The sequence below is a fragment of the Piliocolobus tephrosceles genome, chromosome 5 (assembly GCF_002776525.5).
Source record: "Piliocolobus tephrosceles isolate RC106 chromosome 5, ASM277652v3, whole genome shotgun sequence".
Classification (NCBI taxonomy): Eukaryota; Metazoa; Chordata; class Mammalia; order Primates; family Cercopithecidae; genus Piliocolobus; species Piliocolobus tephrosceles.
In genome coordinates this window covers 52,188,667-52,216,644 of record NC_045438.1, presented here as the reverse complement: position 1 = coordinate 52,216,644, position 27,978 = coordinate 52,188,667, and the positions used below count along the sequence as shown (strand labels likewise).

Genomic DNA, 27,978 nt, shown 5'->3' with positions numbered 1-27,978 from the left:
GTCACTTCCCTGTGCTCTGATTGGTGGTTCCCGGAAGACCCCCCCACCATCTCATCTGTAGCGTACTTTCTTTTTTTTTTTTCATGTTGACCAGGGTTTCCTCTGTCACTTTTGCCTCTCTGAGTTCAGACTTGTTAGAAACCAGTTATAAACCCACCACGGATTTATCTTTCCCTACACACGCTTTACCCCTCAGCCCTCACCACGCCCCTTCCTCTCAGCCAGGTCCCCTTCCTCCCCTACAAATTGGCTCCCATCTCTCTGGCTGTTTGCAGAATAGTCCCAACTCGCCCATCACTCCAGAGCTATGGCCTCCTGCCTTCCTTGGCTTCTCTCCTCTGTAATTATTTAGCGCTTAAGTGGATTTTTCTGTCCATCTGTAATTTGTTGTGGATGTTTCTGTTTCTGTCATTTCTGTTTATGCATATTTACAGTTACTTCAATTATCTGTTCTAATGGTGAGCTAGGTGCATGAATAATTTAAAAAGAATTTACATTTGGCTTTGGAATGCATTTCTTTACTCACATTTGAGTTTGGGGGTGTCTGATATTCAGGAATTTAAATTTCAAACTAAATAATAAAGCCACAATCTAAAATGTCTTGGGAGGAGTAGGGGAGCTACTCGCCATTTCTTTTCCCCTGGTCCCCAAATTCCCTTGGCGTCCAACTCCATGAAGACATGAAGTTGGAAAGTATCACTTCTCATACAGTTGGCTTGTTCTGAACCCCAGAAAGCACTTGCAGTTCTCTCAGGGAGTCTGTCTCCACTGCTTGTCTGGTACATGTTGTCTCTATCAAGCGGGGAGGTAATCAGAGGCTGACTTAGAGGAAAATTATCAGGGCTCATGTAATTATCTCTGGAAGAAAAAATCCTTAATTGTAAGACTTTGCCAAATGAACATTCATTAAATGTGTCTGCTCATAAGCACATATACAAATGCAACCAGTCTGATTTTTTGGGAAACTTGTCTCTTCACAATCCTGATTGTAAGATACATGAGCAACATGATGTATGATTGAAAATATTAACTGGCTTTAAACGATCAGGGTCCTTTCACATAAACATCAACGCCCACACAGGGTTGAATAAACAGATGACATTCATGCTGCTGTCCTGGGCGAATGTTTGCAGCCCTGACCGCACCACAAGAAATATTTAAGTTGAGCTGATTTGTTACATAAACACTCTAACCTCAAACTTAGTCTCTGCAATTACACTGCCCTCCTCTGAGGCCGGCCACACCAAAACAGAGGGGCACAGGCACAAACCTGTCTGGAGTCTCCTTTTAATCCTGGGATGAAATACAGTTAATAACGTATCTGAAAGTTTGTATTTTTAAAGCATTTCAGGAGACTAAAATGCAAACCTAGGGCGCTAAGGAGAAGAGAAGCCTAACCACTGCATGTGATTTTATAAAAATGAATTGGCCGTGAGCCGTGGTGGCTCACGGCTGTAATCCCAGCACTTTGGGAGGCCGAGGTGGGCAGATCACGAGGTCAAGAGATCAAGACCTTCCTGGCCAACATGGTGAAACCCCGTCTCTACTAAAAATACAAAAATTAGCTGGGTGTGCTGGTGGTGCGCCTGGGATCCTAGCTACTCTGGAGGCTGAGGCACGGGAATCGCTTGAACGCGGGAGGCGGAGGTTTCGGTGAGCCGAGATTGCACCACTGCACTCCAGCCTGGTGACAGAGTGAGACTCCATCTCAAAAAAAAAAAAAAAAAAGAATCAAAGCATGGATACAAGGCCTCTGGCAGGCAGGTGAAAAGCCATCCCCCAGGGCTGGCCTCAGGCTGCTTGCAGGAGCTCCTGCCAGCCCAGTCTCACCCCGCCAACCCCCACCCACTGATCCTCTCAGTGGGTTCTGAGACCATTTTAGAAGCACCCCTTCCCAACCTTGTTCATCTTTCTTCATCCACTGAGTCTAGTGTGATGCCTGGCCTGGGAGGCACTCAACTTTTAAAGGATTATTAGACAAGATCCTGGAAGGGGAGCTTCTGAGCTCAGATGACACTTCCTTCCTCTGCTGCCAGTTGCACCTTCCTAAGAGGACTGTGGTTGCTGAGCTGGCGTAAGAATTAAACTTTGGGAGCTTGGGAGCCTAGCAAAGCCTTAGCTGAGAAAGGTACGTGAGAAAAAATTTAAACGACTTGTCTCCAAAGGAATACAAGGAATTGAAGGGGCTCTAACGGGTGGTGGGGGGGGGGGGGGGGGCCCGGGCGGCGGCGGTGCATAAATACGCAGTGGGTGGGGCACACTGAGTTGACAGCTCTCAACATCTCTTCATCCCTTCCAGGAGTATTTCTCTAGCACCTCACATGTGCTAGGCATTGTGCTAGGCAAACAGTGATACAAAAGTGGAGTTTAGGTTAACTCCTAAACTTCAGTATGCAGAAGAATGACCTTGTGAATTTGTTAAAACACAGATTCCCAGGATTATCCCCAGAGAGTCCAACTGATTAGATCTAAATGGAGACAGGAAGCTGCATTTTGTAAACAACTCTCTCAGGTGATTCTAATGAAGATGATCCCAGGGCCAGTTTTTTTGCTCTGTTACCCAGGCTGGAGTGCAATGGCACAGTCACAGTTCACTGCAGGCTTGAACTCCTGGCCACAAGCGATCCTCCTGCTTCAGCTCCAGGGTAGCTGGGATTACAGGCATGTGCCACCATGTCCAGCTCCTGGGCCTTTTTTTTTTTTTTTTTTTTTTTGAGTTGCAATTCTAAAACCTGCAATAAAAACTACCCTAAATGCCTGGGGACCTGCTATTAATTGCCCAGAGAGGATTTCTGTGGGCAACTGGCTCCTGTGGTTTTGCTTAACTTGAATACGCTGGATGTGGCCAGTTATGGGTGCTGCCTCATGAAAACTGTTCATTGTAGTTGAAACAGGGCACCCACAGCCTAGGACACAGGAAAGCGCCACACTTGGGACCTGGGGAGGCTGCTATCTTAGAGTTTAAGTAGTACAAAAGAATAAGGATTAAAATACCTAGGGTGGCTGGGTGTGGTGGCTCACGCCTGTAATCCCAGCACTTGGGGAGGCAGAGGTGGAGGATTGCTTGGGCTGAGGAGTTCGAGACCAGCCTGGGGAGCATGGCAAAACCCTGTCTCTACGAAAAACATAAAAAATTAGCCAGGTGTGATGGTGCATGCCTGTAGTCCCAGCTACTCAGGGGACTGAAGTGGGAGGATCACTTTAGTCCAGGAGGCGGAGGTTGTAGTGAGTCAAGATCATACCACTATACTCCAGCCTGAGTGACAAAGTGAGACCCGGTGCCCCAACACCCCGAAAAAGAGAACAACAAAAAATACCTAAGGTTAGCTGGGCACGGTGGCTCATGTTTGTAATCCCAGCACTTTGGGAGGCTGAGGCAGGCGGATCACCTGAGGCTGGGAGTTCGAGACCAGCCTGACCAACATGGAGAAACCCCGTCTCTACTAAAAATATAAAAAATTAGCTGGGCATGGTGGCGCATGCCTGTAATCCCAGCTACTCGGGAGGCTGAGGCAGGAGAATCGCTTGAACCTGGGAGCCGGAAGTTGCAGTGAGCCAAGATCGCACCGTTGTACTCCAGCCTGGGCAACAAGAGCGAAACTCCATCTCAAAACAAACAAACAAACAAATAACAAAATACCTAAGGTGATGACCTACATTGACAAGGCTGACATCACAGGAGGGTGGTGCAGTTAAGAATTTCATTCTTTGGCCAGGTGCAGTAGCTCACGCCTGTAATCCCAGCACTCTGGGAGGCCGAGGAAGGCGGATCACTGGAGGTCAGGAGTTCTAGACCAGCCTGGCTGACATGATGAAACCCCGTCTCTACTAAAAATATGAAAATTAGCTGGACATGGTGGCACGTGCCTGTAATCCCAGCTACTCGGGAGCCTGAGGCAGGAGAATCACTTGAACTTGGGAGGTGGAGGTTGCAGTGAGCCAAGATCATGCCACTGCACTTCAGCCTGGGTGACAGAGTGAGACTCCATCTCAAAAAATAAAATAAAATAAAATTAATTTTTTCTTACTTATATTGAAGGCTTAACTTTATGGTCCTACTCCAATTTGTGAAGTATTTTCCCCATCCTTTGTGGTTCATGATATGCCTTTTGTCCTAGAAACCAACCATTTTACCAAGACCTTTAGGAAGGCCCAGCACTCATCAATAGCAGTTCCCTGGACAATCCACTGACTCCATGGTTATGTACATGTATGTTTACGACATGGTGCTCTCGTAGGCAGCATTCCACCCACAGTTGCCAAGTGGTTGGACTCTGGTCTTTCAGGAATGTAGACTGGCTATTCAACTCCGTCCCATCTACCGTGAGCAATGGTGTCTGACCACCAATATGCAAGCTGTGGCCCTGTGTGAGCTACGGGGAGGAACCAGGTCAGGTGAGAACTCCATTGCTGGGCAGCATCTAAAACCATGTGCAGAAGCCTGGCCTCAGAGCAGGGCGGGGTGGGAGCTCAGGGGCTGGCTTGGGGGTGGAGTTGCTAACCAAGGCTTAGGCACTCCACCGTGTCCAGAGCTTCTTGCGCATCCTCTGAATCAGGCTGGAGAAACTTTGGTGGCAGTTGCTGCCTGTGTTACCATTACATACAGACCAAGACTCTATTATAGGCACACCAGGCACCCTGGATCAGGGACCTGTAGAGACGGACTGAGGTGCAGATGTAGAGGTAGCAATGTTGGAGACCGGGTAATGCTGCCACAGAACCAGAACCTAGGCTGTTAGCATCTCATCTAGTCCAGGGGATTCTAACCTTTTATGTGCCTCGGATGCCCTTGGACAAGCTGGTGAAGCCCATGGATCCCTTCTTAGAATAATATTTTTTAAATGCTTAAATGAAAACACTTATGATTATAAAACAAATCAATGATAGTAAAATGCTTGTTTTTTTCTTTGAGACACAGTTTTGTTCTTGTTGCGCACCTGGAGTGCAGTGGCGTGACCTTGGCTTACTGCCACCTCTGCCTCCCTGGCTCAAGCGATTCTCCTGCCTCAGCCTCCCAAGTAGTTGGGACTACAGGTGTGTGCTGCCATGCCTGGCTAATTTTTGTATTTTTAGTAGAGATGGGTTTTCACCACGTTAGCCAGGCTGGTCTCGAACTCCTAACCTCAAGTGATCCACCCACTTTGGCTTCCCAAAATGCTGGGATTACAGCCATGAGCCACTGCGCCCAGCCTGAAATGCAATTATTAAAGTATAGAAAAGGTACCATATTTGGTTATAGCAATGTATGTGCCTCTTTATTTACATGTGATACAAAGACAGTGGGAGATCTAATAACTACTATAATTTTGATGCAGTGAGAAGCATAAATGCTATTGTGAATATTTGTAGAAACTGTCATGTAATATTAAAATATCTCTGATTGATGACAAAGACATAAGTACTGTTTCCCTGAGGTCTAGTGGCTAGGAAAAAAAAAAAAAAAGCCACGCACAGTGGCTCATGCCTGTAATCCCAACACATTGGCAGGCTGAGGTGAGATGATCACTTGAGCCCAGGAGTTCGAAACCAGCCTGGACAATGTGGCAAGACTTTGTATCTACAAAAAATAAAAAATTAGCGTGGTGTGGTGTGGTGGTGTGCCTGTGGTCCCGGCTACTGGGGAGGCTGAGGTGGGAGGATTGCTTGAGCCTGGGAGGTGAAGGCTGCAGTGGGCTGTGATTGTGCCACTGCACTCCAGTCTGGGCGACAGAATGAGATCCTATCTCAAAACAAACAAAAAAGACACAGCACTGTTGATAGCCATAAAGATGTTACATTTTTTTCCCCATTCAAATTCAGACCCCTGAATTCTAGTCCATTCTGCTGTTCTGAAGTATAGCTGTTAGAGTTTTGGGGTGTATCTGTCTCTGGCTGCATTATGGTTTACAGTGTTACATGAAGATCTGCTGATTGACCAGTTGTTTTGTCATAATGCTTGACTTTTTCAGAAGATACGGATTATAGGTTTGTAATAAATGCTGTAAGAATGCACTTGTTGGCCAGGCGCAGTGGCTCACACCTGTAATGTCAGCACTTTGGGAGGCCGAGGTGGGTGGATCACGAGGTCAGGAGTTCAAGGCCAGCCTGGCCAAGATGGTGAAACCCTGTCACTACTAAAAATACAAAAATTAGTCGGGCATGGTGGCAGGCGCCTGTAATCCCAGTTACTCAGGAGGCTGAGGAAGAGAATTGCTTGAATCTGGGAGGCAGAGGTTACAATGAGCCGAGATCACGCCACTGCACTCCAGCCTGGCGACAGAGTGAGACTTCTTCTCAAAAAAAAAAAAAAAAAAAAAAAAGAAAAAATGCACTTGTTACTTAATTTTTACTCCCTTGTGTGAACACATTTATGAAAAAGCAACGTACAATTATGTGTATGTGGATTTTCTGGGAATATAGAAGGTAAATTATGATAAAAACAGGCCGGGCACATTCTAATTACACAAACAAACAAACAAATAAACAAAACAAACCCTGGCTACTATCAGATGGGAGGGAATGAGGATTCTCTTTAAATATCTATTGTGAAAAATACTCCTTATAGCTTTAAGTGTATTAAACATACACACTCTAGTTAAAACAAACAAAATAACCCTGACAATAGGAGAATAAAAAGAATATTAATGAGGCCCGGAGTGGTGGCTCACACCTGTAATCCCAGCACTTTGGGAGGCAGAGGTGGGTGGATGGCTTGAGGTCAGGAGTTCGAGACCTGTCTGGCCAACATGGCGAAAACCTGTCTCTACTAAAAATGCAAATTAGCTGGCATGGTGGTGCATGCCTGTAATCCCAGCTACTTGGGAGGCTGAGGCAGGAGAATCATTTGAACCCGGGAGATGGAGGTTGCAGTGAGCCGAGATCATACCACTGCATTCCAGCCTGGGTGACAGAGCAAGACTCTGTCTCAACAAAAAAAAAAAAAAAAAAAAAAAAAGAATTCTGAATGAGTGGGTTGGCTCATTGCCTTGCTGCTGTTTTCCCAAGTCCCTGTGCATCTCTTCCTCAGTTAATCCCTATAGTGTGCTCTTTGGGCAGCTTTCACAGATGATTCTTCTGGTCTGGGACTTCACCTTGGCAGGTGTCACCACTGCCAGTCCTCAAGCAGACGGGGGCATGATTACATATTTGTGCGCCACAGTGGGTAATTGGAACCACTCACCATCTCTGGCCTATTAGATTTTTACATTTCAATTAAAGGCAGAAAGAAATCAGTATCCACTCTTCTTGGGAAGATTTCTAACTGAAACCCACCATGCCAAAGGTTATGTGATTTTTCTTTTCTCATGCTGTGGCCTCAGAAGAGATGGTTGATAACTGGCTCCTCCCAATACTCCCCATAATAATACTTCTTTTTCTCTGTGAATGCCCTAAGTCATCGGGAGTTCATGAGCCCATTAATTAACCTTTCTTCGGATGGAGACTGCATATCACTCAGTGGGAGTCAAATACACGCTACCATCAGTAGGGTAGCGAATGAGCAAAAACAAATCCATCAGAGCCCGCGTTATGACACCCGGAGGACTCTGAATGAGCCTACACAATGGGAAACAGTTTGCGGTTTCCAGCAGCACCTGGATGATAGTCCTTCCAAAGTGAGCAGTGGAAAACTCTCCCACACTGGTATGCAGGATGCTTATTTACTTTTTGAGTTGATGAGTTGTCTGGTAAAAGTAGGTAAGGAAAGGAGTCCCTAGGCTAAAGCTTTTTGAACGGAGATTCCTAAAATATTTTTTTTTAAAAATGTTTTCAAAAATAGAAAATTAACCTTTCAGTGCAGAGGAAAAGAATAAAAACATGAGTAGCAGAAGGCAACTGCTTAAAAATCAATTCATGGCTAGGCACGGTGGCTCACGCCTCTAATCCCAGCACTTTGGCAGGCTGAGGCCGGCAGGTCGCCTGAGCTCTGGACCTTGAGACCAGCCTGGGTAACATGGTGAAACCCTGTCTCTACCAAAATACAAAAATTAGCTGGGTGGGGTGGTGCGTGCCTGTAGTCCCAGCTTCTCTGGAGGCTGAGCCTGGGAGGTTGAGGCTGTAGTGGGTCATGATTGCACCATTGCACTCCACCTGGGCAACAGAGTGAGCGCCCCCCCCCCCCCCCCCCCCCCCCCCCCCCACCAATCTTAAAAAAAAAAAAAAAGTTTTCTGAGTGGAATATATAGGGTTTTCAATGTATACATCTATTTGGAGATTACAAAGGGTTTACAAATTTACTGTAAAGGGAGAGGGGTACGCCCTTGATTTGGGAGTATACCTCTCCAAATATACAGTTAACTGGTGCTTTACTGTATATTTGGAGAGGTATACTCCCAAACAAAGGGCAGGGATGGGGAAGGACACTTCAGAATTGCCAAGTGAAATTATTCTTGGGACAGACAGCTTTTGAGTGGGAGGTTTTTGAGTTCCTAAACAGTGTTTTGGGACAAATTGTGCATAAAGATGCATTATGGGCTGAGCAATGGCTGAGCAGGGTCACTGGAGGGTGTAGGACAAGAGGACGCAGGAAAGATCCTGCAGGATATGCCTGGAGGACATCTAAGATATTTATGGTGACTATTTTCTTTAGGCTGCCTAGAGGACAATCACTGCTTGTTTCTTCCTGAATCCTTGGTTTTGTTTTAACTTTTACGTAATTTTATATTATTGTAGGAAAAATTGGAAAACAAAGAAGGGTCAAGAACTCCCAGTGAGGGGAATAGGCCACAGAACATTCTCTACTATTAATTAAGGGTTGGGCAAAAGGAAAAACATTTTCCAAACACCTGACCTTTAAGAGAGACTTTTCCTAGCCCTGTGGGCCTTAGAAAGTTTAATGGCCATTGAGACTCATTCCTTGGTGGAAGAAACTAGCATAAACCCATTTGTTTTAGGTAAGAAATAGCAACTTCACTGGCGCTGGAAAATAGCATTGGATACACAGTGCACTTCATTCCAAGAGATATTACAAGAGATCCCTGACGGTCAGATTTCCCGATTGATCAGGTATTTCTCCATGTGTGTTATTGCTTTTCTTGTCACGTTTAAAAAGCTTGGTTGCCTTCACAGTTTTCTAGGAAATCGGTGTCAGGTAACACTCCCAGCTGCCTCCCATGAGGAGCTACCTCTAGAGGGCAGAGAGTTTTATCTGGCACTGAAAACTTGCTGGTTGGTTTTCCAGATCCATGTTTATTTTCAGTTCAAAGACAAAGTAGAAAACTTGAGAGTGGAAAATGTTACCTTTTAGTTCACACTCTTTTAATCCCTTAGTCCCCATAAAATAAACCTTCTAAAGTGTAAGCAGTAGAAATAATGTAAACTCCACAGAAACAGAAATAAATTAGTTTCTTTCAGTCTTGGTGGAGGTCCTTTTGCTGAACACCACACTCCGCTGTGAACAGAATTCATCATGAACGAAGAAATCTTTAGCCTATTTCACTATGTCTCCAGCATTGCGTAACAGACATTTTTCAAATTCAGTTTCTTCTCCAACTGCAGCAAAAAGGCAAAGAGTAGTCTGTTTCAGGAGTCTGAAAAACAGAAAAAAAAACCATGTTTGAGTAGTTTAAGAATAGCTTTCTCCTCTGGTGTTAAACCGTTAACATGTTATAGCTCTAAAGTTTGAGGCCCAAAAAAAAAAATTCAAGAGCGGAGCGATGGTTCTGTTCACTAGATAAGGCTGATCTGTGTTTGGAATATTTTACTTAGCAGATGTGGAGAATCAGTCTGCACCACTCTGGAAGGGCAGGCATCGCTATGCCATGCAGCATTCTAAACTTCCCAAGAGATTTACTTGGGGATACTGGCAGAATTCCCAGAAATTCCAAGTTTGGGATCTACAGTTTGTAGGATCCTGTGGAAGGAGAATATTTAGGATTTTTTTTTTTTTTTAAATTTTTTGAGACAGAGTCTCACTTTGTCACCCAGGCTGGAGTGTAGTGGCGAGATCTTGGCTCACTGCAAGCTCCATCTCCTGGGTTCAAGCAATCCTCCTGTCACAGCCTCCTGAGTAGCTGGGATTACAAGTGTGCACCACTATGCCCAGCTAATTTTTGTATTTTTAGTAAAGACGAGGTTTCACCACGTTGGCCAGGCTGGTCTTGAACTCCTGGGCTCAAGTGATTCACCTGCCTCAGCCTCCCAAAGTGCTGGGATTACAGGTGTGAACCACCATGCCCAGCCTTGTTTAGGATTTTAGATAAGGAATCCTGTTACCTTGGATTTTGGGTTTTATAGAGTAGGCACAGAAAGCAATGTCTGAAAAATGCCATTTAGGACAGCATGGAAGTTCATGGTCCTGGAAATTAGTACTAAAGTTTTGCTGCCTTCTCTCAAAGGCTATTAAGATTCATTGTCATTCTTGAATCCTGTAATCTCTTAGAAAGAGAAATAAATCAAATGACATTAAAAACAAAAGTAAAAACAAAAACAAAGAAACAAAACAACACTTAAGTTCCAGAAAAAAATGTGTTCACCCCTCTAAAATGTAAATGCAATATGTTGCCTTTAATCTGAATTTATACATGGAAGGACTTATCTTTTAGGCCAAGAAAGTGTAACTCTGCTGAAATCCTGTGGGTTGGCCTCCCAGAGATAACTGAGCGGTTTGGAGCCAGATAGGGTGCTTGATTAGTTTCTAGACAGAAGATATTGATGAAGAGAGGGAACGAGGAGCTTCAAATACTCCCCTAATATCTGATTCAAGTGAAGGGAATAAACAGAAAACAGGAGTATTATAAGCACAACAAAGAAAAAGAAAATATTTCAGAGACACGGCCAGCCTCACTGTAGTGACTCTGGTATCCCTTGACCTGAGGGTCAATGACTCTTGGGACAGCAGGCGTGCTAGGCTAGAGATGACCCTTTGCTTGGCAAGGCAAGGCTGGACAAGGCCTTCCAAGCTCCAGAGATGGGTGGTGGAAGACCAGCTGATTAGCACATTACATTTGTATCCTGTGATTTTGTGTCTAAAGGGGCTTAGAGTTTGTGGTCTGACTTTATTTTTTTTTGAGATGGAGTCTTGGTCTGTCGCCCTCACTGGGATGCAGCGACACGATCTCAGCTCACTGCAACCTTCGCCTCCTGGGTTCAAGTAATTCTCGGGGTTCAGCTTCCCAAGTAGCTGGGATTACAGGTACCTGCCACCATGCCCGACTAATTTTTGTATTTTTAGTAGAGATGGGGTTTCGCCATGTTGGCCAGGCTGATCTTGAACTCCTGACCTCAGGTGATCTGCCTGCCTCGGCCTCCCAAAGTGCTGGGATTACAGATGTGATTACAGGATTACCATGCCTGGCCCGTGGTCCCACATTTTAAGAAAAACAGAAGGACTGGCCAAAGTATAGAAAGTCTCATTACAGATGAAAACAATCAGAGGTGCAATAGCTAAGGTGAGAATGTAAAAACGAATCTGTTGTTTATTGCTTATCATTGGAAGAAACAATTTCAGAAGTTAACTCAGTGGGAAAATATTTTGGAAGATACCATATACGAAACATTCTATTTTGGCATGGGAATAAGAAATCAAAATGTGCTCAGAAAAAAATGTTTTTAAGGGGAATTAAGAATTTCACAATTGTTACCTAAGCTTTAAAACATTCCATTTTAGTTAGATAGGAGAGATTTAATTTAGCAACATAGGAGAGATTTAATTATCACTATCTTTTAGATGTTGATGAGGATTATTTAAGTATAAAGCTGGAGCTTCCATCCTACTTGGCCCCCGCCTGGAAGCGGAAAGGAAGAGGGCACACAGCACTCCTTGGATGGCTCAGGGTGATATGTTGGCACCTCTTTTCTGGGAACACAATGGTGATGAGCAATTTTTGAATTGCTCTGTGAAAAGATAAAGTTTCAAGACTAAAACCACAGAGCTCAGGCGCCCTCCCAGGGCACTCTGTAACCCTGTGGTTTGTGACTTGCGACTGAACAAATCATGTTCACAGAAGGGCTGGCAGGCAGCAACCCAACTCAAGATTAATTTATGGTTATTAAATATCATTGAAACTTTCTGCCCATTTTTCCCTTGTATTGATACATTATATACATTTTTGAGACCGAGTCTTGCTCTGTCACCCAGGCTAGAGTGCAGTGGCATGATCTCAGCTCACTGCAGCCTCCACCTCCACCTCCTGGGTTCAAGCGATTCTCCTGCCTCAGTCTCCTGAGTAGCTGAGATTACAGGTGTGCACCACCACGCCTGGCTAATTTTTCTATTTTTAGTAGAGACAGGGTTTTGCCATGTTTCCCAGGCTGGTCTCAAACTCCTGGGCTCAAGTGATCCACCCACCTTGGCCTCCCAAATTGCTGGGATTACGGGCATGAGCCACCACACCCGGCCTAATATTTTATATTCTTATGGGGTATATGGGAGTGTTTATTACATGCCTAGAATGTGTAGTGATCAAGTCAGGGTAACTGGGGTGTCCATTATCTTGAGTATTTATCATTACTGTATGTTGGTATCGTTTCAAGTACTCTCTTCCTGTTACTTTGAAGTATACAAAATATTGTTGCTGAGTATAGTCATCCTAGATTGCGATCAAACATCAGAGCTTATTTCTTCTGTCTAACTGTATGTTTGTACCCAAAACCAACCTCTCTTCCCACCCTCCTCCCAGCCACCCATCCTTCCCAGCCTCTGGTATCTACCATTTATTCTGTCTATGAGGCTAAGCTTTTTAGCTTCCACATGAGAGTGAGAACATGCAGCATTTGCCTTTCTGTGCCCAGCTTATTTCTCATAACAACCTCCACTTCCATCCATGCTTCTGTAAATGACATTATTTCATTCTTTTTAATGGCTAAATAGTATTCCACTGTCCATACATACCACATTTTTTCTTTAACCATTTGTCTGTTGATGCCCTAAAGCCAGTTTAGGAAAGAAATGAGTTTCTTTCCTGAACTTATTTCTGCATGTGTAATTCAAGAAAAAGCAATTCTTTTGTAAATAACAAACATTTATAGCAGGACTGGAGTAAATCTGATTCCGTACTCAACACAACTTTTCAGAGTGGAATAAAGAAGGGAGTCCCTGAATTCTTTAGGAAATTTGCCAGACTTTATTGTGTGTTCATTTGAATGAATCTTGCCAAAGTTCAGAAATATGATAAAGTTTCGAAATGAGAAAACAGAATAGGGGGGTAAAATATCAAATCCTTCGTTCCAATAAATCTTTAAACAAAAGACTCAACAGCCGGATCGATTTCACTGGGACAAACAACTTATTTTAATTCGTTCTATTTAGTTATATCCAAAAGAATGAGTCATGCCCTTATTCTAACAATAGTGAACGGACTACAGAGAAGTCTTGGGAAGAGGGAGCAAGGAGAGCTCAAATTCTGGTGCTTTTTTGGCATATAACGTTCACCTTTGGTTTCACACGGCTTCCTATGAGGTCAAACAGGCTAGAAAGGTGAGGAAGGGAAGGGCAGAAAGTTGTCATCAACCAAGCGCGATCTTCTTCCCGAGTGGGAGGCGCCTTCAACACTTTCCTGGGGGAATAATGAGTGTGCTGCTCAGTACCTGGGTATGCATGTCATCTACGGTGTGATCCCTGAGGGAGCAAAGTCAGCAAGCCAGACATTTCCTTTCGGATGCCCACGTTTGTCCAAGCTTTAACATTTTTATCTTATGCATTTTGAACAGCCACAGACCTCTGATTATTAGTAGAAGTGGTCCCTGATGGCTACAGTGAGAGGCACAGGAAACAGACAATGCTTGCTGGGTTATTACTGAGGAGCCACCGAGAGGGAACATTTGCTTTGTATGCTGGTTTTATCTTAGGACACTGGATCTGTTTTTGATTGTTCCAGCAGGGTCAAATGATGGGTTTTGAACCACTGCCCACTTAGCCTAGAATAGTATTTAGCAATTCACAAAGAAGAAGGAGGCCTTGGATTGGGGGGTGGGTAGGGGGTGGAAATGCCATTCCATTAGAGAATTAGGAAAGAGTTGGCTCTATTATACTTGGACTAAAAAGAGTTATGACAAAATCATAGCTTTTAATACCCAAACAATTATCTTTACTTATTAAAAAAAAAATTACCCCATTATCCTCAAATACCTGTCTGTTCAAATAGCTGATATCATCTTTTGGAATGGGCCAAAGTTCATTTTGCCCATGACTGAAATGAAAAGGGCATCCTTCGGTTTGGGGCATAAAGGTTGGGGTAATATCGAGAGTCAACAGATCAGAGTTGAGTCTTCGCTTTTGTAGTTACTAGCTGCACAACTTGAGCAGGTTGTCGACTGCTCTGGGCAGAGTTCTTGCAGCTCTTAAACAAAAACACTACCCACCTCCCTGGGTTGATGCCAGCATGACATGTGATGAGGCTGGCAAAATGACGTGTGCCAGCTACGAAACGAGAGGCAGTGCCACAGGGTGGCAAGGCAGCTCTGTAGCCTTGCAGACCAGGGCCACCCCCTCAGTGACCAAGGGGTAGGCTCGGTCCTCTTGAAGCCTTGTGGCCTTATGGGACAACACTTGGCTCCAGAGGTGCTGTGACCACCCCTGTAAAGTGCTTAGCACAATGCCCAGTGCATCGGAGGTAATTACCACAGGCCCCTGTCCTGCCCTGCAGGCCCCGTCTATAAGATCTGGAGGAATTTTTGTTAGGGAGTAGGTAATAAAGGATTTAAGGGTATGCATTAGTAAAGCTAAGGATGTGTCCCTTCGCATTACCTGAGTCCTAACTACAATGATTAAGGTATAACTGGACTTATGTGACCTACTTGGAGAGCATGTGAAAACTCACCAAAAAGCTGGAAAAATACTGTCCAAGACAGATAGGAGAATTGAACACACTTATTCTGGAGAAAAATGACAAACAGCAGAAATGTAACATAATGGGTTCCTGACATAAAAAGAGAGAGTTGGTATTGCTAGGCCAACTAGCAATTGGGGAAATAGCAATATTTCCCCACGGCCTTACTGGGGAATGCAAGACATTCGCTACACACAAACTCATACCAAAAGACAAACAACATTTTATCAATGCTTGAATTTATGGGTTTCTTTGTTAAACTAGTCTCCCTTACTTCATTTTCTAGAGTTTTCTTTTTTCTGAAATAACAAAGACAAAAGATGCAGTTATGGCTCAAACTTAATACAGCTCCCGCTCCTCAGCAAAAAACACATACAAACACCACCCAAACAACATCCACAACCCAAAACAAACAATTTCACACCTTGTTTTAATGTAATTTCATTTATGGGTCCCTTATCTTTCTCACCATAGCCTAGGTCTTTAGTGTTTTAGCAACAAAGACTTAACAAAAAAACTTGGCCAGACGAGGTGGCTGACTTGAGGTCAGGAGTTTGAGACTAGCCTGGCCAACACGGTGAAACCCCATCTCTATTAGGCTGGGCACGGTGGCTCCCGCCTGTAATCCCAGCACTTTGGGAGGCTGAGGTGGGTGGATCACCTGAGGTCAGGAGTTTGAGACCAGCCTGGCCAACATGGTGAAACCCCTTCTCTACTAAAAATATAAAAACTAGCTGGGTATGCTGGTGGGTGCCTGTAATCCCAACTGCTCGGGAGGCTGAGGCAGAATTGCTTGAACCCAGGAGACAGAGGTTTCAGTGTGCTGACATGGTGCCGCTGTATTTCAGCCTTGTTGACAGAGTCAGACTCTGTCTCAAAAAATAAAATAAAATAAAATAAAATAAAATAAAATAAAATAAAATAAAATAAAATAAAAAATAAATAGAATACAAAAATTAGCAGGGTGTGGTGGCACACACCTGTAATCCCAGTTACTGGGGAGGGTGAGGCAAGAGAATCGCTTGAACCTGGGAGGCAGAGGTTGCAGTGAGCAGAGATCATGCCACTACACTCCAGCCTGGGAGACACAGCAAGACTCTGTCTCAAAAAGCAACAACAACAAGTCCTCAGGTGGACTACCGGTAGTGAAACAAATGAAATGAGAATCCTAGATGCCTGGCTTGCAGCTGTAACTCAGAGGTGGTTGAAGAAGAGGGTCTTTAGGTCATGGAAGCTCATCTGCAAAGGCTGAGAATATGCTGGCAAGAGGGAGAGGCTCTGGGCTCAGGAACAGGAGTCAGTGGGGAGAAGGAGGCGGGGTGCTTGCGGGGAAGGAATGTGTCTTTAGAATATGGTGAGGACATGTTTGATCCCTGGCGTAGGAGAAGCAGCCCTCAGCCTTTCAAACTTCTGATTAGAAGTTGTCCCCCAGGGAGGAGGCTTAGGAATGTGGTCATTTTTCTTCCCAGTGGGGAGTCAGGACAGAAGCCAGCACGTATGGCTGCAGTGCTGTGGGGTGGACATGAATAAGACGGAGAGTTCCCAGGTCTGGGCTGCCTAAGACAGCTCAAAGTCAAAGCCCAACCTGAGACTGTGCAGACTCGAAGTCATCCAGTGGCCTACTTTCTGCTGCCCTGTCCTTCCTGGGACCCATGGGGCCCTCTAGTGAAATGGCCTGTCCTATTGCTGTGTGTCTGTCCAGGGACATGAGAGCCGAACACACCTATTGTGCCACGGTCTAGTGTTCTGGGTTGAACTGTGTCCCCTAAAAGATATGCTTAAGTCCTAACCTTGAGCACCTGTGAGAGTGATCTGATTTGGAAGGAGGGTCTTTGCAGAGTAATCAAGTTAAAAGGAGGTTCTTAGGGTGGGCCCTACCTAATCCAATAGGACTGGGGTCCTTACAAGAGGTGAACAGCATGTGAGACAGACACAGGGAGAAGGTGGTGGGACCACAGAGGCTGAGACGGGAGTGACACAGCTGCAAGGTGGGAATGCCAGGTTGTGACAGCCACCACTGGATGTTAGGAAGAGGCCAGCAAGGATTCCTCCAGAGTCTCAGGGGGGTGTATGGCCTGGCTGACACCTTGACTTTGGACTTCTAGCCTCCAGAACTGTTTCAGACTTTCCTGTTTTAAGCCTGTTTTAAGCCACCCAGTTTGTGATACTTTGTCATGGCAGCCCCAGGAAACGGATACACCAAGATTCCTCTTTCATAGGATTCTAACTCTGTACCAAGAGATACGTGGCAGGAAGGTAGGAAGTTACTCTTTTAAAATTACAACAGATGCTGGTTTTAATCCTGGAAAAGAATAATGAGTTTACAGAGTTCTGTTATGGTCAGAGATGCTCTAAACATATCTATAGTCAGGGATGACATAATTTGGCTATCACTGGACTTGCGCGCAGGTACACTAAGGGCTGTGTACTGAGCATCTGAGCATCTAACTCACATCCACACCCAGGAGTGAACTCCAGTCATGGTAAGTCATTTGGTAGGAATTTGAGTAACCAAGGAAGGAAAGGATTTATTAGATCACTTCTGTGGTATCAGAAAAACAAGTATGACAAAAAAAGGATTCGAACTCGAAAAAAACAAAGAAAGAAAAAGTTGAAGCACATCAGCCTACCTGCATCGGGTCCTGTGAGAGCCTTGTCCACTTAGAACAAGCCTTTAACTTGTTCTGTTTTGGTATCAAGATCTATGTCATAAAAGCAAGGCCGGGTGGGCAGTCCTGGCATGGTGCTCATCTGGGGGAGAAAACCAAGTGTTAGACATTAGCAAATGCTATAAAGTGGCCACAACGTCTGATGACGCAAATGAACTCTATCATTCAATACAGCCTCATAGACCTTTAGGTTTTATATGCATATATCTCTTTAAATTTCTCATCTGATATTTCAATTTTTGTTTAAGGAAATGAAATAGAAAAGGCAAATGTCAACTTCCTGAAAACTGAGACCATTTATCTTCCCTGTGGCCCCACAACACACCCGAACTACAGAACAGTGATCTTCCAAACCTTTTCTTCTCAATAAAATCTTCATGCTGAACCCCAACAAAGACAAGCCCATCAGGTTGAAGGGGGCAGCGGGTGTGGGCAGGGTGAATAATGGTCTCCTTCTCACCCCCAAGGCACATTTTTGTAAAACCTACAGCTCCTGGAGCACAGCTGGAAAACTCCTGTTCAGATGCCAGTCGTCACCCGGGTCTCCCTCAGTAACAGTAACTGGTATGCATTGAGAGCTTGCTTTGTTGACGGGCACTGTACTACATGCTTTCCTCATTTTATCCTCTCAATAATGTAGGAGGTAGGAACTTTTATTATTTCCATTTCACAAGCAAAGAAACTGAGGTTTGGAGAGGCTAAGTCACCTGCCCCAGGTCACACTAGTAATAAGTTGCAACACCAGAAATTTGACTTTAGTAGGCCTATAATCTCAAATTACTCATTTCACCCCTACCATACCGCCACAGCCACCCCTACTACTGCTTTTGTGACACTTGATGGACAGTCTAAGGGTTTTACAGAAAAGATCTCATTGAGCTTCCCAGCACCCTAATGAGGTAGGTACTCATTTTAGCCTTACTTTACAGATGAGGACAGAGGACATTTAGGCATGAGGGTATGAGCTCAAGGACACATGGCTTGTTAGTGGTGGAGACAGGATGAAAACTGGTTCTTCACCGCTTTGCTGTGTTGGGATGAAAGATCTTCAAACCGCACACTCTCCTCCTGCATCAGAAGCCCTGTGTGTGCTGGGGCCTCTGACGCTGGCCCCGCTGATGGATCCTCAGGCCCTGAAACACTGCTCCAGGGTCTAGATTCTGGGGCTCCCAGATGACCCGTTCCTTTTCCATTTCAGCATTTCCTACTGTGCTTTAATAGTGAGTGTTTCATACAAATGATACCCATACAAATGATACCCATGGAGCAATGCTGCACCCAGTCGCATGGGGCAATGCTGCACCCAGTTGCTTGGAGGAGACACTCGGGTTCTACTGTGCCTGCTCTCCCGTGGGTTTATGCCATGTCACGTAGAACCTCCACATGCCCTGGCCAAGAACGCCTTGGATGAGATGAGGCTGCGATGTGCCAGCACCTGATGGCATCCAGGGTTTGCCTGCTTCTTCCCACATGGCAAAAAGTTCTCAGCGTAAAAGGGACTTCCTAAGGCCTAGAGAATAGAACTCAGCTCTCACCCTCCACTGCCTTTCAGTCGTGACTGGAGGTTTCCCTCTTCACCAGCCTCTCCTCCCCGCATGGTGTTTAGAGACTCCTGTTACTCAGACGGGTCCTGTGGGCCTGTGCATGGGTGTGACCTGGGAGCCTGTTAGATATTTGGAATTTCAGAGCCCACCCCAGACCTGCTGCATTTGAATCTGCAACTGGGGTAAGTCCCCAGGGGGTTCTGATGTGAACTGCACAATGTGGCCTCAGCCCCCAACAGCTCCAGCCGCCCTTCCTCACTTCACTGCCCAGCCCCTTCAGCACAGGGAAAGGGAAACCGGCGGTGAGGAGAGGGAGAGGAGGGATGGTGAGGGGGAAGAGGAGAGGAAAGCCTGCTTAACCCCTGCAGATGCAGCAGGTGGAGAGCAAATCTGTGCACCTGCAGGCCTCATTAACACCCCCTTCCCTGCCTGGCTGGGCCGACTAAGAGTGGGAGGGGGGGAGGCTGGGAGACCACATACAACATTGGGATGGATGATGGCTGGTTCTTGTCTTGCTAATTGCACAGGACTGCACTTCAGGTATATAAATGGGCTAAAAAGGCTTCCGCAGCTGCCTGGAATACAGCTGCCATTCATAACACGCCTATGGGAAAGTCCATTCTGGGTTCCAAACAATGAACTACAACTACACTTTTGACACAAGACCTGCTTGTAGGTGGGGACTTGCTATATGTTAAAACTTTAGGTACGAAGATGGGTATCATAGCCTCTGACGTTAAAGTTCCCAGCAGGAGGGTAACGTTTTTCTCTGGTTACTCCAGTGAGTGCATATAATGGGGGAGACCCCAGAAAGAAAACCACACTTACTGTTCTACAGATTGAAACATCAAACACAAGGGTAACTGGTGGACATATATTTTTTTTCCAGCTGCCTAGGTTACAACTCATACCAGCTATTTTCCCTGCCTAACTGCATTTTGAGATGGCATTTGCGGGCATCTTATGGCATTTATAGAAGGTTTTTTTTTATTTTTTATTTTTATTTTTCTGATTTCAGGAGAAATCAGAAAATAAATTATTTCAGAAATACAACAAAACTAAGTACAATGTTAAGAAAATTATGTTTAGAAATTGTGATTCTATCACTTTATGAAACAGTCTTTAATAATTTTTCAACTTACACCAAGGATATTCTTTTATTTCTTAATGACTAGTTTTAAATATGTAACTATTCTCTCTGTACTGATTTTTAATTAGTGCTCATAAAGACTATTGATAGAACTCATTTTTTCTCCAAAATGGAGTTACTCTCCATTTTACTCTCACTCTCACCCAGTTTGGAGTGCAGTGGCACGATTTCGGCTCACTGCAATCTCCACCTCCCGGGTTCAAGCGATTCTCCTGCCTCAGCCTCCAGAGTAGCTGAGATTATAGGCACCCACCACCACGCCCAGTTAATTTTCTGTGTTTTTGGTAGGGGCGGGGTTTCACCATGTTGGCCAGGCTGGTCTCAAACTCCTGACCTCAAGTGATGCACTGGCCTCAGCCTCCCAAAGGGCTGGGATTACAGGTGTGAGCCACTGCATCCAGCTATAGAAGGCTTTTTAAGATGCCTCTATAATCTGTGCGTAGCTATGGATTTGAAAAAGAACAAGCATTTTATAGTTTAAGCGAAAGAAATGAATAATCATATTTAGCCACAGGGATGCTGTCCCACCCCTGAAATGCACTCTCTAGGTCAAAGACATCTTACTGGTAAGGATGTCACTGGAGTCTATGGCTGCTGCAGCTTCTGAGACTGCAACACGATTTCAGTACGGATGAGGCAGTGTACATGGAAATCTCTACTCATGGTGACAAAACAAGAAGAACCCTGAAGGCGGTGTATCTGGGTCCATCTGACCAAAGCTACCAATGGAAGATTCTACTGCAGATAACACAATTTACTGCATGCTTGTTTACACGCACTATCTTTACAAACAACAAAACCCAATTCTCCGCCTTTAACTATCTGCTGATGAAAGGCGGTGCAGGATTTGCGCGGTAACTGGAGCTGTATTTGTTAGCTGCAGTGGATCAGAACGTGAATCTTCTAGTCATTCTGATTCTGTCACAAAACCAGGATCTAAACCTGGCCAGGCTGGGAGCAGTGGCTCACGCCTGTAATCCCAGCATTTTGGGTGGCCAAGGCGAGCAGATCACTTGAAGTCAGTCTGGCCAACATGGCGAAACTCTGTCTCTTCTAAAAATACCAAAAAAAAAAAAATTAGCTGGGTATGGTAATGAGCACCTGTCGTTTTAGCTACATGAGAGGCCGAGGAAGGAGAATCATTTGAACTCACTTGGGAGGCAGAGGTTGCAGTGAGCCAAGAGTGCACCAATGCACTCCAGCCTGGGCAACAGAGTGAGAATCTGTCTCAAAAAAGAAACAAACAAAAACTGGCCGAGATATTACATGCCAGGAAGTGTGAAATGTTTTTCCTCTTGTTTTCAACTTTTCTTTCTTTCAGATGGGAGGAAAATGAGTTCAATCAGAAGACTCCCATGACCCCTTCCAGTGACGCAATCATCTCTTCCAAGAAGCTCAGCTACTTATTTGGGATAAGCGACAACAGACGAGAAACCACAAAGAATCTGCAGATGTGAGACTCCCTGACCTGTGGGTACACAGCCATCTCCAGTAAGTCTACGTTTAAACTAAAACTTCTCCTGTTGAGTAAGCATAATATGGAATTATGTTAGCAAGACCTTATGTATTCCCACAAAATTTCTCCCAATAAAAAAAACTGTTATCAAAGGATTGTCACCCCCGCGACAAGAGTCAATACAGCACTGCAGGGAAAAGGGAGTCCAGACAGCCGTTGGGAGTTGACCTCTGGCCACACGCCTGGGGTCAGTGGAGATCTATGTTGGCTTTTATCTGTGTGCCCTTTAAGGAGGCCTCCTGCTTAAAATAACTAAGGAGGCACTAAAATGTACTTACTTGTAATGCTGCATTAATGGATTCTTCTACAAAGGCTGAAATTCATGGGCTTTTGCCCTTCATGACTAGAATTTTTACTAAAATGAATCTTCTGAATCTTTACCGATTTTCGGTTAACTCCATTTTGGAGAAAAAATGAGTTCTATCAATAGTCTTTATGAGCACTAATTAAAAATCAGTACAGAGAGAATAGTTACATATTTAAAACTAGTCATTAAGAAATAAAAGAATATCCTTGGTGTAAGTTGAAAAATTATTAAAGACTCTGTTTCATAAAGTGATAGAATCACAATTTCTAAACATAATTTTCTTAACATTGTACTTAGTTTTGTTGTGTTTCTGAAATAATTTATTTTCTGATTTCTCCTGAAATCTACTACCTTTTCCAACAACAACAACAAAAATCTAATTTTATTTTGGTTCAGAAAAAGAGCAATATTTTTACACATATCTATTTTGTTCCTACAGTTCATGATCTGAAGCAGAAGACAGTTCTTCTACACCTTTTTTTTGAGACGGAGTCTCGCTCTGTTGCCAGGCTGGAGTGCAGTGGTGCAGTCTTGGCTCATTGCAAGCTCCAGCTCCTGGGTTCAAGCAATTCTGCTGCCTCAGCCTCCCGAGTAGCTGGGATTAGAGGCATGCGCCACCATGTCCAGCTAATTTTTGTATTTTTAGTAGAGATGGGGTTTCACCATATTGGCTAGGCTGGTCTTGAACTCCTGACCTCGTGATCCATCTTGCCAGGCCCTCTTCTACACATTTCTTTCCTCCTCTGATGGATGGCTGATATACAGCATGTTGTTTCAAAAATGTAAAAATAACTGAAAAGATCATACTGGTTAACTACATCACAATTTTATTTATTATTATTTTTTTGAGATGGTCTCTGGCTCTATCGCCCAGGCTGGGCTGCAGCAGCATGATCTCAGCTCACTGCAGCCTCTGCCTCGTGGGTTCAAGCGATTCTCCTGTCTCAGCCTCCCAAACAGCTGGGATTACAGGCACCTGCCACCATGCCTGGCTAATTTTTGTATTTTTGGTAGAGGCAAGGTTTCACCATGTTGGCCAGGCTAGTCTTGAACTCCCGACTCAAATGATTTGTCTGCCTTGGCCTCCCAAAGTGTTGGGATTATAGGGGTGAGCAATTGCGCCTGGCTGATGATATAATTTAAATAAAAAAATTTTCTTTTCAATGAAGTAATGAAAACAATTCAAGTCTTTATTTATTAAGTAGGAGTATTTTCTGAACTGTTAATACAGTGCCTGGCAATATTAGATCCTCAACAAGAATTTCTGGTCAGGCATGGTGGTTCACGCCTGTAATCCTGACACTTTGAGAGGCTCAGGTGGAAGGATGGATTGAGCCCAGGAGTTCAAGACCAGCCTGGGCAATATGGCAAAGCCTTATCTCTACAAAAAAAAAAAAAAAAAAAAGAAAGAAAAATTAGTCAGGTGTGGTGGTACACAACTGTGGTCCCAATTACTTACGGGGCTGAGGTGGGAGGATCACTTGAGCCCAAGGGGTCAAGGCTACAGTAAGCCTTGTGCGCCACTGTACTCCAGCCTGAGCAGTGGAGCCAGACCCTGTCTCAAAAAAATAATTAATATTTAAAAAAACAGATGAGTAAAGATGGAGGACAATTAGAAAATAGGAAACAAACAACAAACAATTGCTCAGAAATTAGGCCTTTTCTTTCTGTTTCTTCCCTTTTCTTTGGATGTGAGGGACAGAATCGTTTATATCAAATGGCCATGTTGATAATTATACAAACATAACTCTAAGATGATGCATGAGGATAAATGGCCCAGTATCAATGTCAAGTGACTGAGGGAAAAGGAGAGAGAGAGAGACACACACACACACACTATATAATGAAAATAGATGGTGCTGCTACAGTTGGAATTTCTATTTGCTTGACTTAGTAGAGATGGAATCTCCTGGGATTTCTTCGGGGTAGGTGGGAACCTGCACCACTGTGACTGCATTCCTGGTCAGCAGGGATACTCTGGGGGTGATGGTGTGTGCTCTTAGAGTATATTTCTCTCTTGTTGTGGCTGATCAACCCTACGGCGTGGACTCTCTTGAGTGCCTGTTACTGTACGAAAGGACTGAAACAGTGAAGTTCATTCAACTCAGCAACCTTTGCTAACAGCATCCTACAAGGACACCCAGGTGACCAGGACCCAGTTCCTGCTAAGAGCTTACTACAAGGATACCCAGGTGACCAGGACCCAGTCCCTGCTTGTGGAGGGGCAGACTACATAAAGCAGACCCTTGGGACATTGAGGTCAAAGTCATTCTTTACTTTTCAGTTTTTTTAAAAAAATGTTTTCTTTGTTGTTGTTGTTGTTTTTATTTTTTTTGAGACGGAGTCTCACCCTGTTGCCCAGGCTGAAGTGCAGTGGCACAATCTTTGCCCACTGCAACCCTGCCTCCCGGCCTCAAGTGATTCTCCTGCTTCAGCCTCCCGAATAGCTGGGATTATAGGCGCCCACCACCGTGGCCGGGTAATTTTTGAATTTTTAGTAGAGACGGGGTTTCACCATGTTGGACAGGCTGGTCTCGAACTCCTGATCTCAGGTGATCCAACCTTGCCTCCCAAAGTGCTGGGATTACAGGCGTGAGACAACGTGTCCAGCCAAAAAATGTTTTTTTTTCTTTAGTTTTTACATCAAAAGAATGAACAGAATGAATTCCTAACTTATGACTTTCTAAGACGTAAGTCAGGTTCAATTACAATAAAAATTACCACACTGTGTTTGCATATTGTGACAGTACCACACAGCTCAAGCTATGCCAATTATTTCAGTGGCCTTGAATGACTGAACAAGTACAATTATTTCTCTTCTTTTGTAAAGAAGACTATACATTTTTTTTTTTTTTTGGATAGAAAGCCTGTTCCTGATTAAATTTCTATTCATTTTCAAAAATTTACTTAAAATATTTTCAACATAGAAGAAAAAAGTCCTCCACTTCTAATACTGCTTCCAGAGGTAACCTCTGCAAATAATTTTTATGTAAACTCACAGGTGATTTTTGATTCCTATATAAGCAGTGTGCTTATCTAATGTATATTTCTATAGTTATATACAGAAATTGGATAGTTCTACACGCACAGTTCTGGAGTTTGACTTTTAGAATATTTAAAATCAGTAATTAGGCCAGGCACGGTGGCCCACACTTGTAATCCCCACGCTTTGGGAAGCCAAGGTAGGAGGATTGCTTGAGGCCAGGAGTTTGAGACCAGCCTGGGCAACATAGCAAGACTCTGTCTGTACTTAAAAAAAAAAAAAATCAGTAATTAGGGTAATTTCTAAACGAGGAAAGGCACTGGAGAGAGACAGCGGAGAAGAGTTGTGTCACTGGGACATTATTTTTGTAAAGTCAAGGAACCTGGTTCTTGAAAAACAAGAGATTAAGGGAGTTCTTTTAGAGGAAAAGAAAAATCAGTGTGAAGCAGGAGGCCCTGACTGGCCAAATGGAGACAAAAGAAAATAAGTTCTCCAACTTTCTCGTAGTGCTTTGAGCGTAAGTTTAAGAAATCAGGTATCACAAAGGACTAGCAGTTGTAAGTTAAAAGACCAGGATGCATTTGAGAAGTCTTTTCCCCAGATAACTGTTTTATCTTTATTTGTTCGAAGGACATCATCTCCTTGGTTACTCTCACCTGTGGTTACCAGGTTCCTCCTGACCCATGACTGTTGATCAGCTACTTGGTTTCTCAATCACTTACCTGCTTTGTTTTCATTTACCACCAAAAGATACATAAAGCGCCCCCCCCATCCCAGGTATTACATTACTTCCATTTCATTCTTCATATTTTCAGACAACGTCCTGCTCCTGTGCCTGGAAGACAGGCGCGCCAGGCTTGGCTGAGTCCTGCAGCCCCAGCCATTTCTCTCCACGGTCCATGGGGTATTGGCGTCATTCTCAGGCTTGCTGACCCGTGTGAGCAGTTCCGGGCCAAATATCCACATCTCGTGAGATCCAGTGTAAGAAAGAATGTCTTCTTTGACAGTACCTTTTTCTTTTGTCTTGATTCTTTTAGTTATCTATTTGCAAAGTAATAAACTGGTGCCCTGGCAACTCCAACAGTGACACTTCTGAGGGAGGCATTTAACATGTAGAAAATGTAGCTATAGATGTAGCCAGGCTCAAGGAAGGTTTCTGAGGAAGTGAATTTCTTGTATTTCGGGACCTCATTTATAACTTGTGTTTGTTAAGTTCTGACCATACTCCAGGCACCATGCTAAGCACGTTGTATGCACCATATCTCATTTAATCCCGAGAACCCTGCGAGGTCAGGGTTATTGTTATTTACATTATCCTCATTTTGCTGATTAGAAAAATGAGAGATTTCCAAAATGATACAAATACAGTAACTATTCGAGCTTTTTTCTTAAAAATAACAGGCTTGCTACTCTTTCATGGCCAACTATAAGACACAGATTATTTGTACCTATCTGAAAAGTGTAAACAGGTCACCATTATGCAATGAAGTAACCAATTTAGTCAAAGTAACATATTTAGTCAAAAATTAAAAAAAAATCAATCATAGTTATGTCAGAAATGTGCTTTGGTAATTCTCTAGTGGGTTGGCAAAATCCAATAGAGACAGTTCTAAAACAATGCCACTATTGATCAAGTAGCTGGTGTCTCTGACACTTACATGCTTCGTATTTATTCATTAACAGATAACAGAAAGGTCATCACTACAAGGGTATAAAATTATTTGTGGCCAGGTGCGGTGGCTCACGCCTGAATCCCAGCACTTTGGGAGGCCAAGGTAGGCACATCACGAGGTCAAGAAATTAGGACCAAACCCCATCTCTACTAAAAATACACAAATTAGCCAGGCATGGTGGCAGGTGCCTGTAATCCCAGCTACTCGGGAGGCTGAGGCAGGAGAATAGCTTGAACCCGGGAGGCGGAGGTTGCAGTGAGCCGAGATCGCGCCATTGCACTCCAGCCTGGGTGACAAGAGTGAGACTTTGTCTCAAAAAAAAAAAAAAAAAAAAAAAAATTATGTGCATTTCATTATTTGTATTTGGAGAGCTATGGAGATTCTTCCCTGCCTTTCCTTATTTAACTGTAATGACCACACCTGAGCCTTTCAACAACCCTGTGAGACAAGTGAGGTGGGAGAGACTTGCCCATTCCCATCTACAGGTGCAGAAACAGGCTCCATGCCGTCATGTGAGTTTCCCTGAGCCAGTTAGGAAGGAGAACTGCAAGTGCAAACGTTCTACTGGAGACCCAAAGTCTGAGGGGTAATGGGAACCAGATCAAGACTTTGAGGTGTGGGGAAAAGCATTATCGGGAGACAGGGGACTCTACCCTATATAAATTGCATCTTGCTGGGTGAGTTACTTCACTGAGCCTTCACTTCTTTTGTTTTTTTGATTGTGATTGCCAAAGGTCAGCCCTGGTTCTTTATCTATAACTACAGCATAACAATATATGATGGAGTCTATTTCAAAATTCAAATGAAAATGAAGGACCCTAGTTTAGTGTTTAATACACAGTACCCACTGTTGTTATTTTATTATAGAATTGATAATTGCCTGGATGAAAGGAGAGTTGTAAATTATTTAAGATAGAAATAGGAAAAGATAGCTTAAACCAAAACAAAAAAACCTTCTATATCTAATTATATATTTATTTTATGGGAAAAAATGGTTTCATTAGTATTATGAGATTGTTCCCTAATTTTTCTGGGTCCACAATTTTACAAGTCACACTTTCTGTAGTTCTTATTTATGGCAATCAAATGTTAAGCTAAACCAATAGCCAAGACCTAAAGTATTTAAATGAACACGGGTAGCTTGATTGAGGTCAGATAAGGCTGTAAGACAGAAAGCTTCAGAAGCGTGACTATAAACTCAAAACAGGTGTGATTCTAAATGGCCCTTCAGTCTTTAGGAGATGAAAGACTACTAACTCTTACGCAGCCAAAGAAGATGCTGGGAAGAGCAGAAGCACAAGTTCCATTCCTCACGTGTCACGTTCCCACCTAGAGTTTTTGCAACATACTCATTCACCAGCCTTTTGACTCACAGGTGGTACATCGTGAGAA

General features: G+C 43.9%; 1 protein-coding gene across 4 annotated transcripts in view; it reads right to left on the bottom strand.

The window, feature by feature from the left end:
- Positions 1-9,145: 9,145 nt before the first annotated feature.
- MTHFD1L (methylenetetrahydrofolate dehydrogenase (NADP+ dependent) 1 like) overlaps positions 9,146-27,978 on the bottom strand; it is a 233,309-nt gene continuing 214,476 nt past the window's right edge. For all 4 annotated transcript variants that reach the window (XM_023206150.1, XM_023206152.1, XM_023206153.1 and 1 more), the window contains exons 27-28: positions 17,375-17,495; positions 9,146-9,506 (exon numbers count right to left, since the gene is read on the bottom strand). In XM_023206150.1, the coding sequence (XP_023061918.1) occupies positions 17,406-17,495 (90 nt within the window). In that variant the 3' untranslated portion in view covers positions 9,146-9,506; positions 17,375-17,405. The remainder of the gene's footprint in view (positions 9,507-17,374; positions 17,496-27,978) is intronic.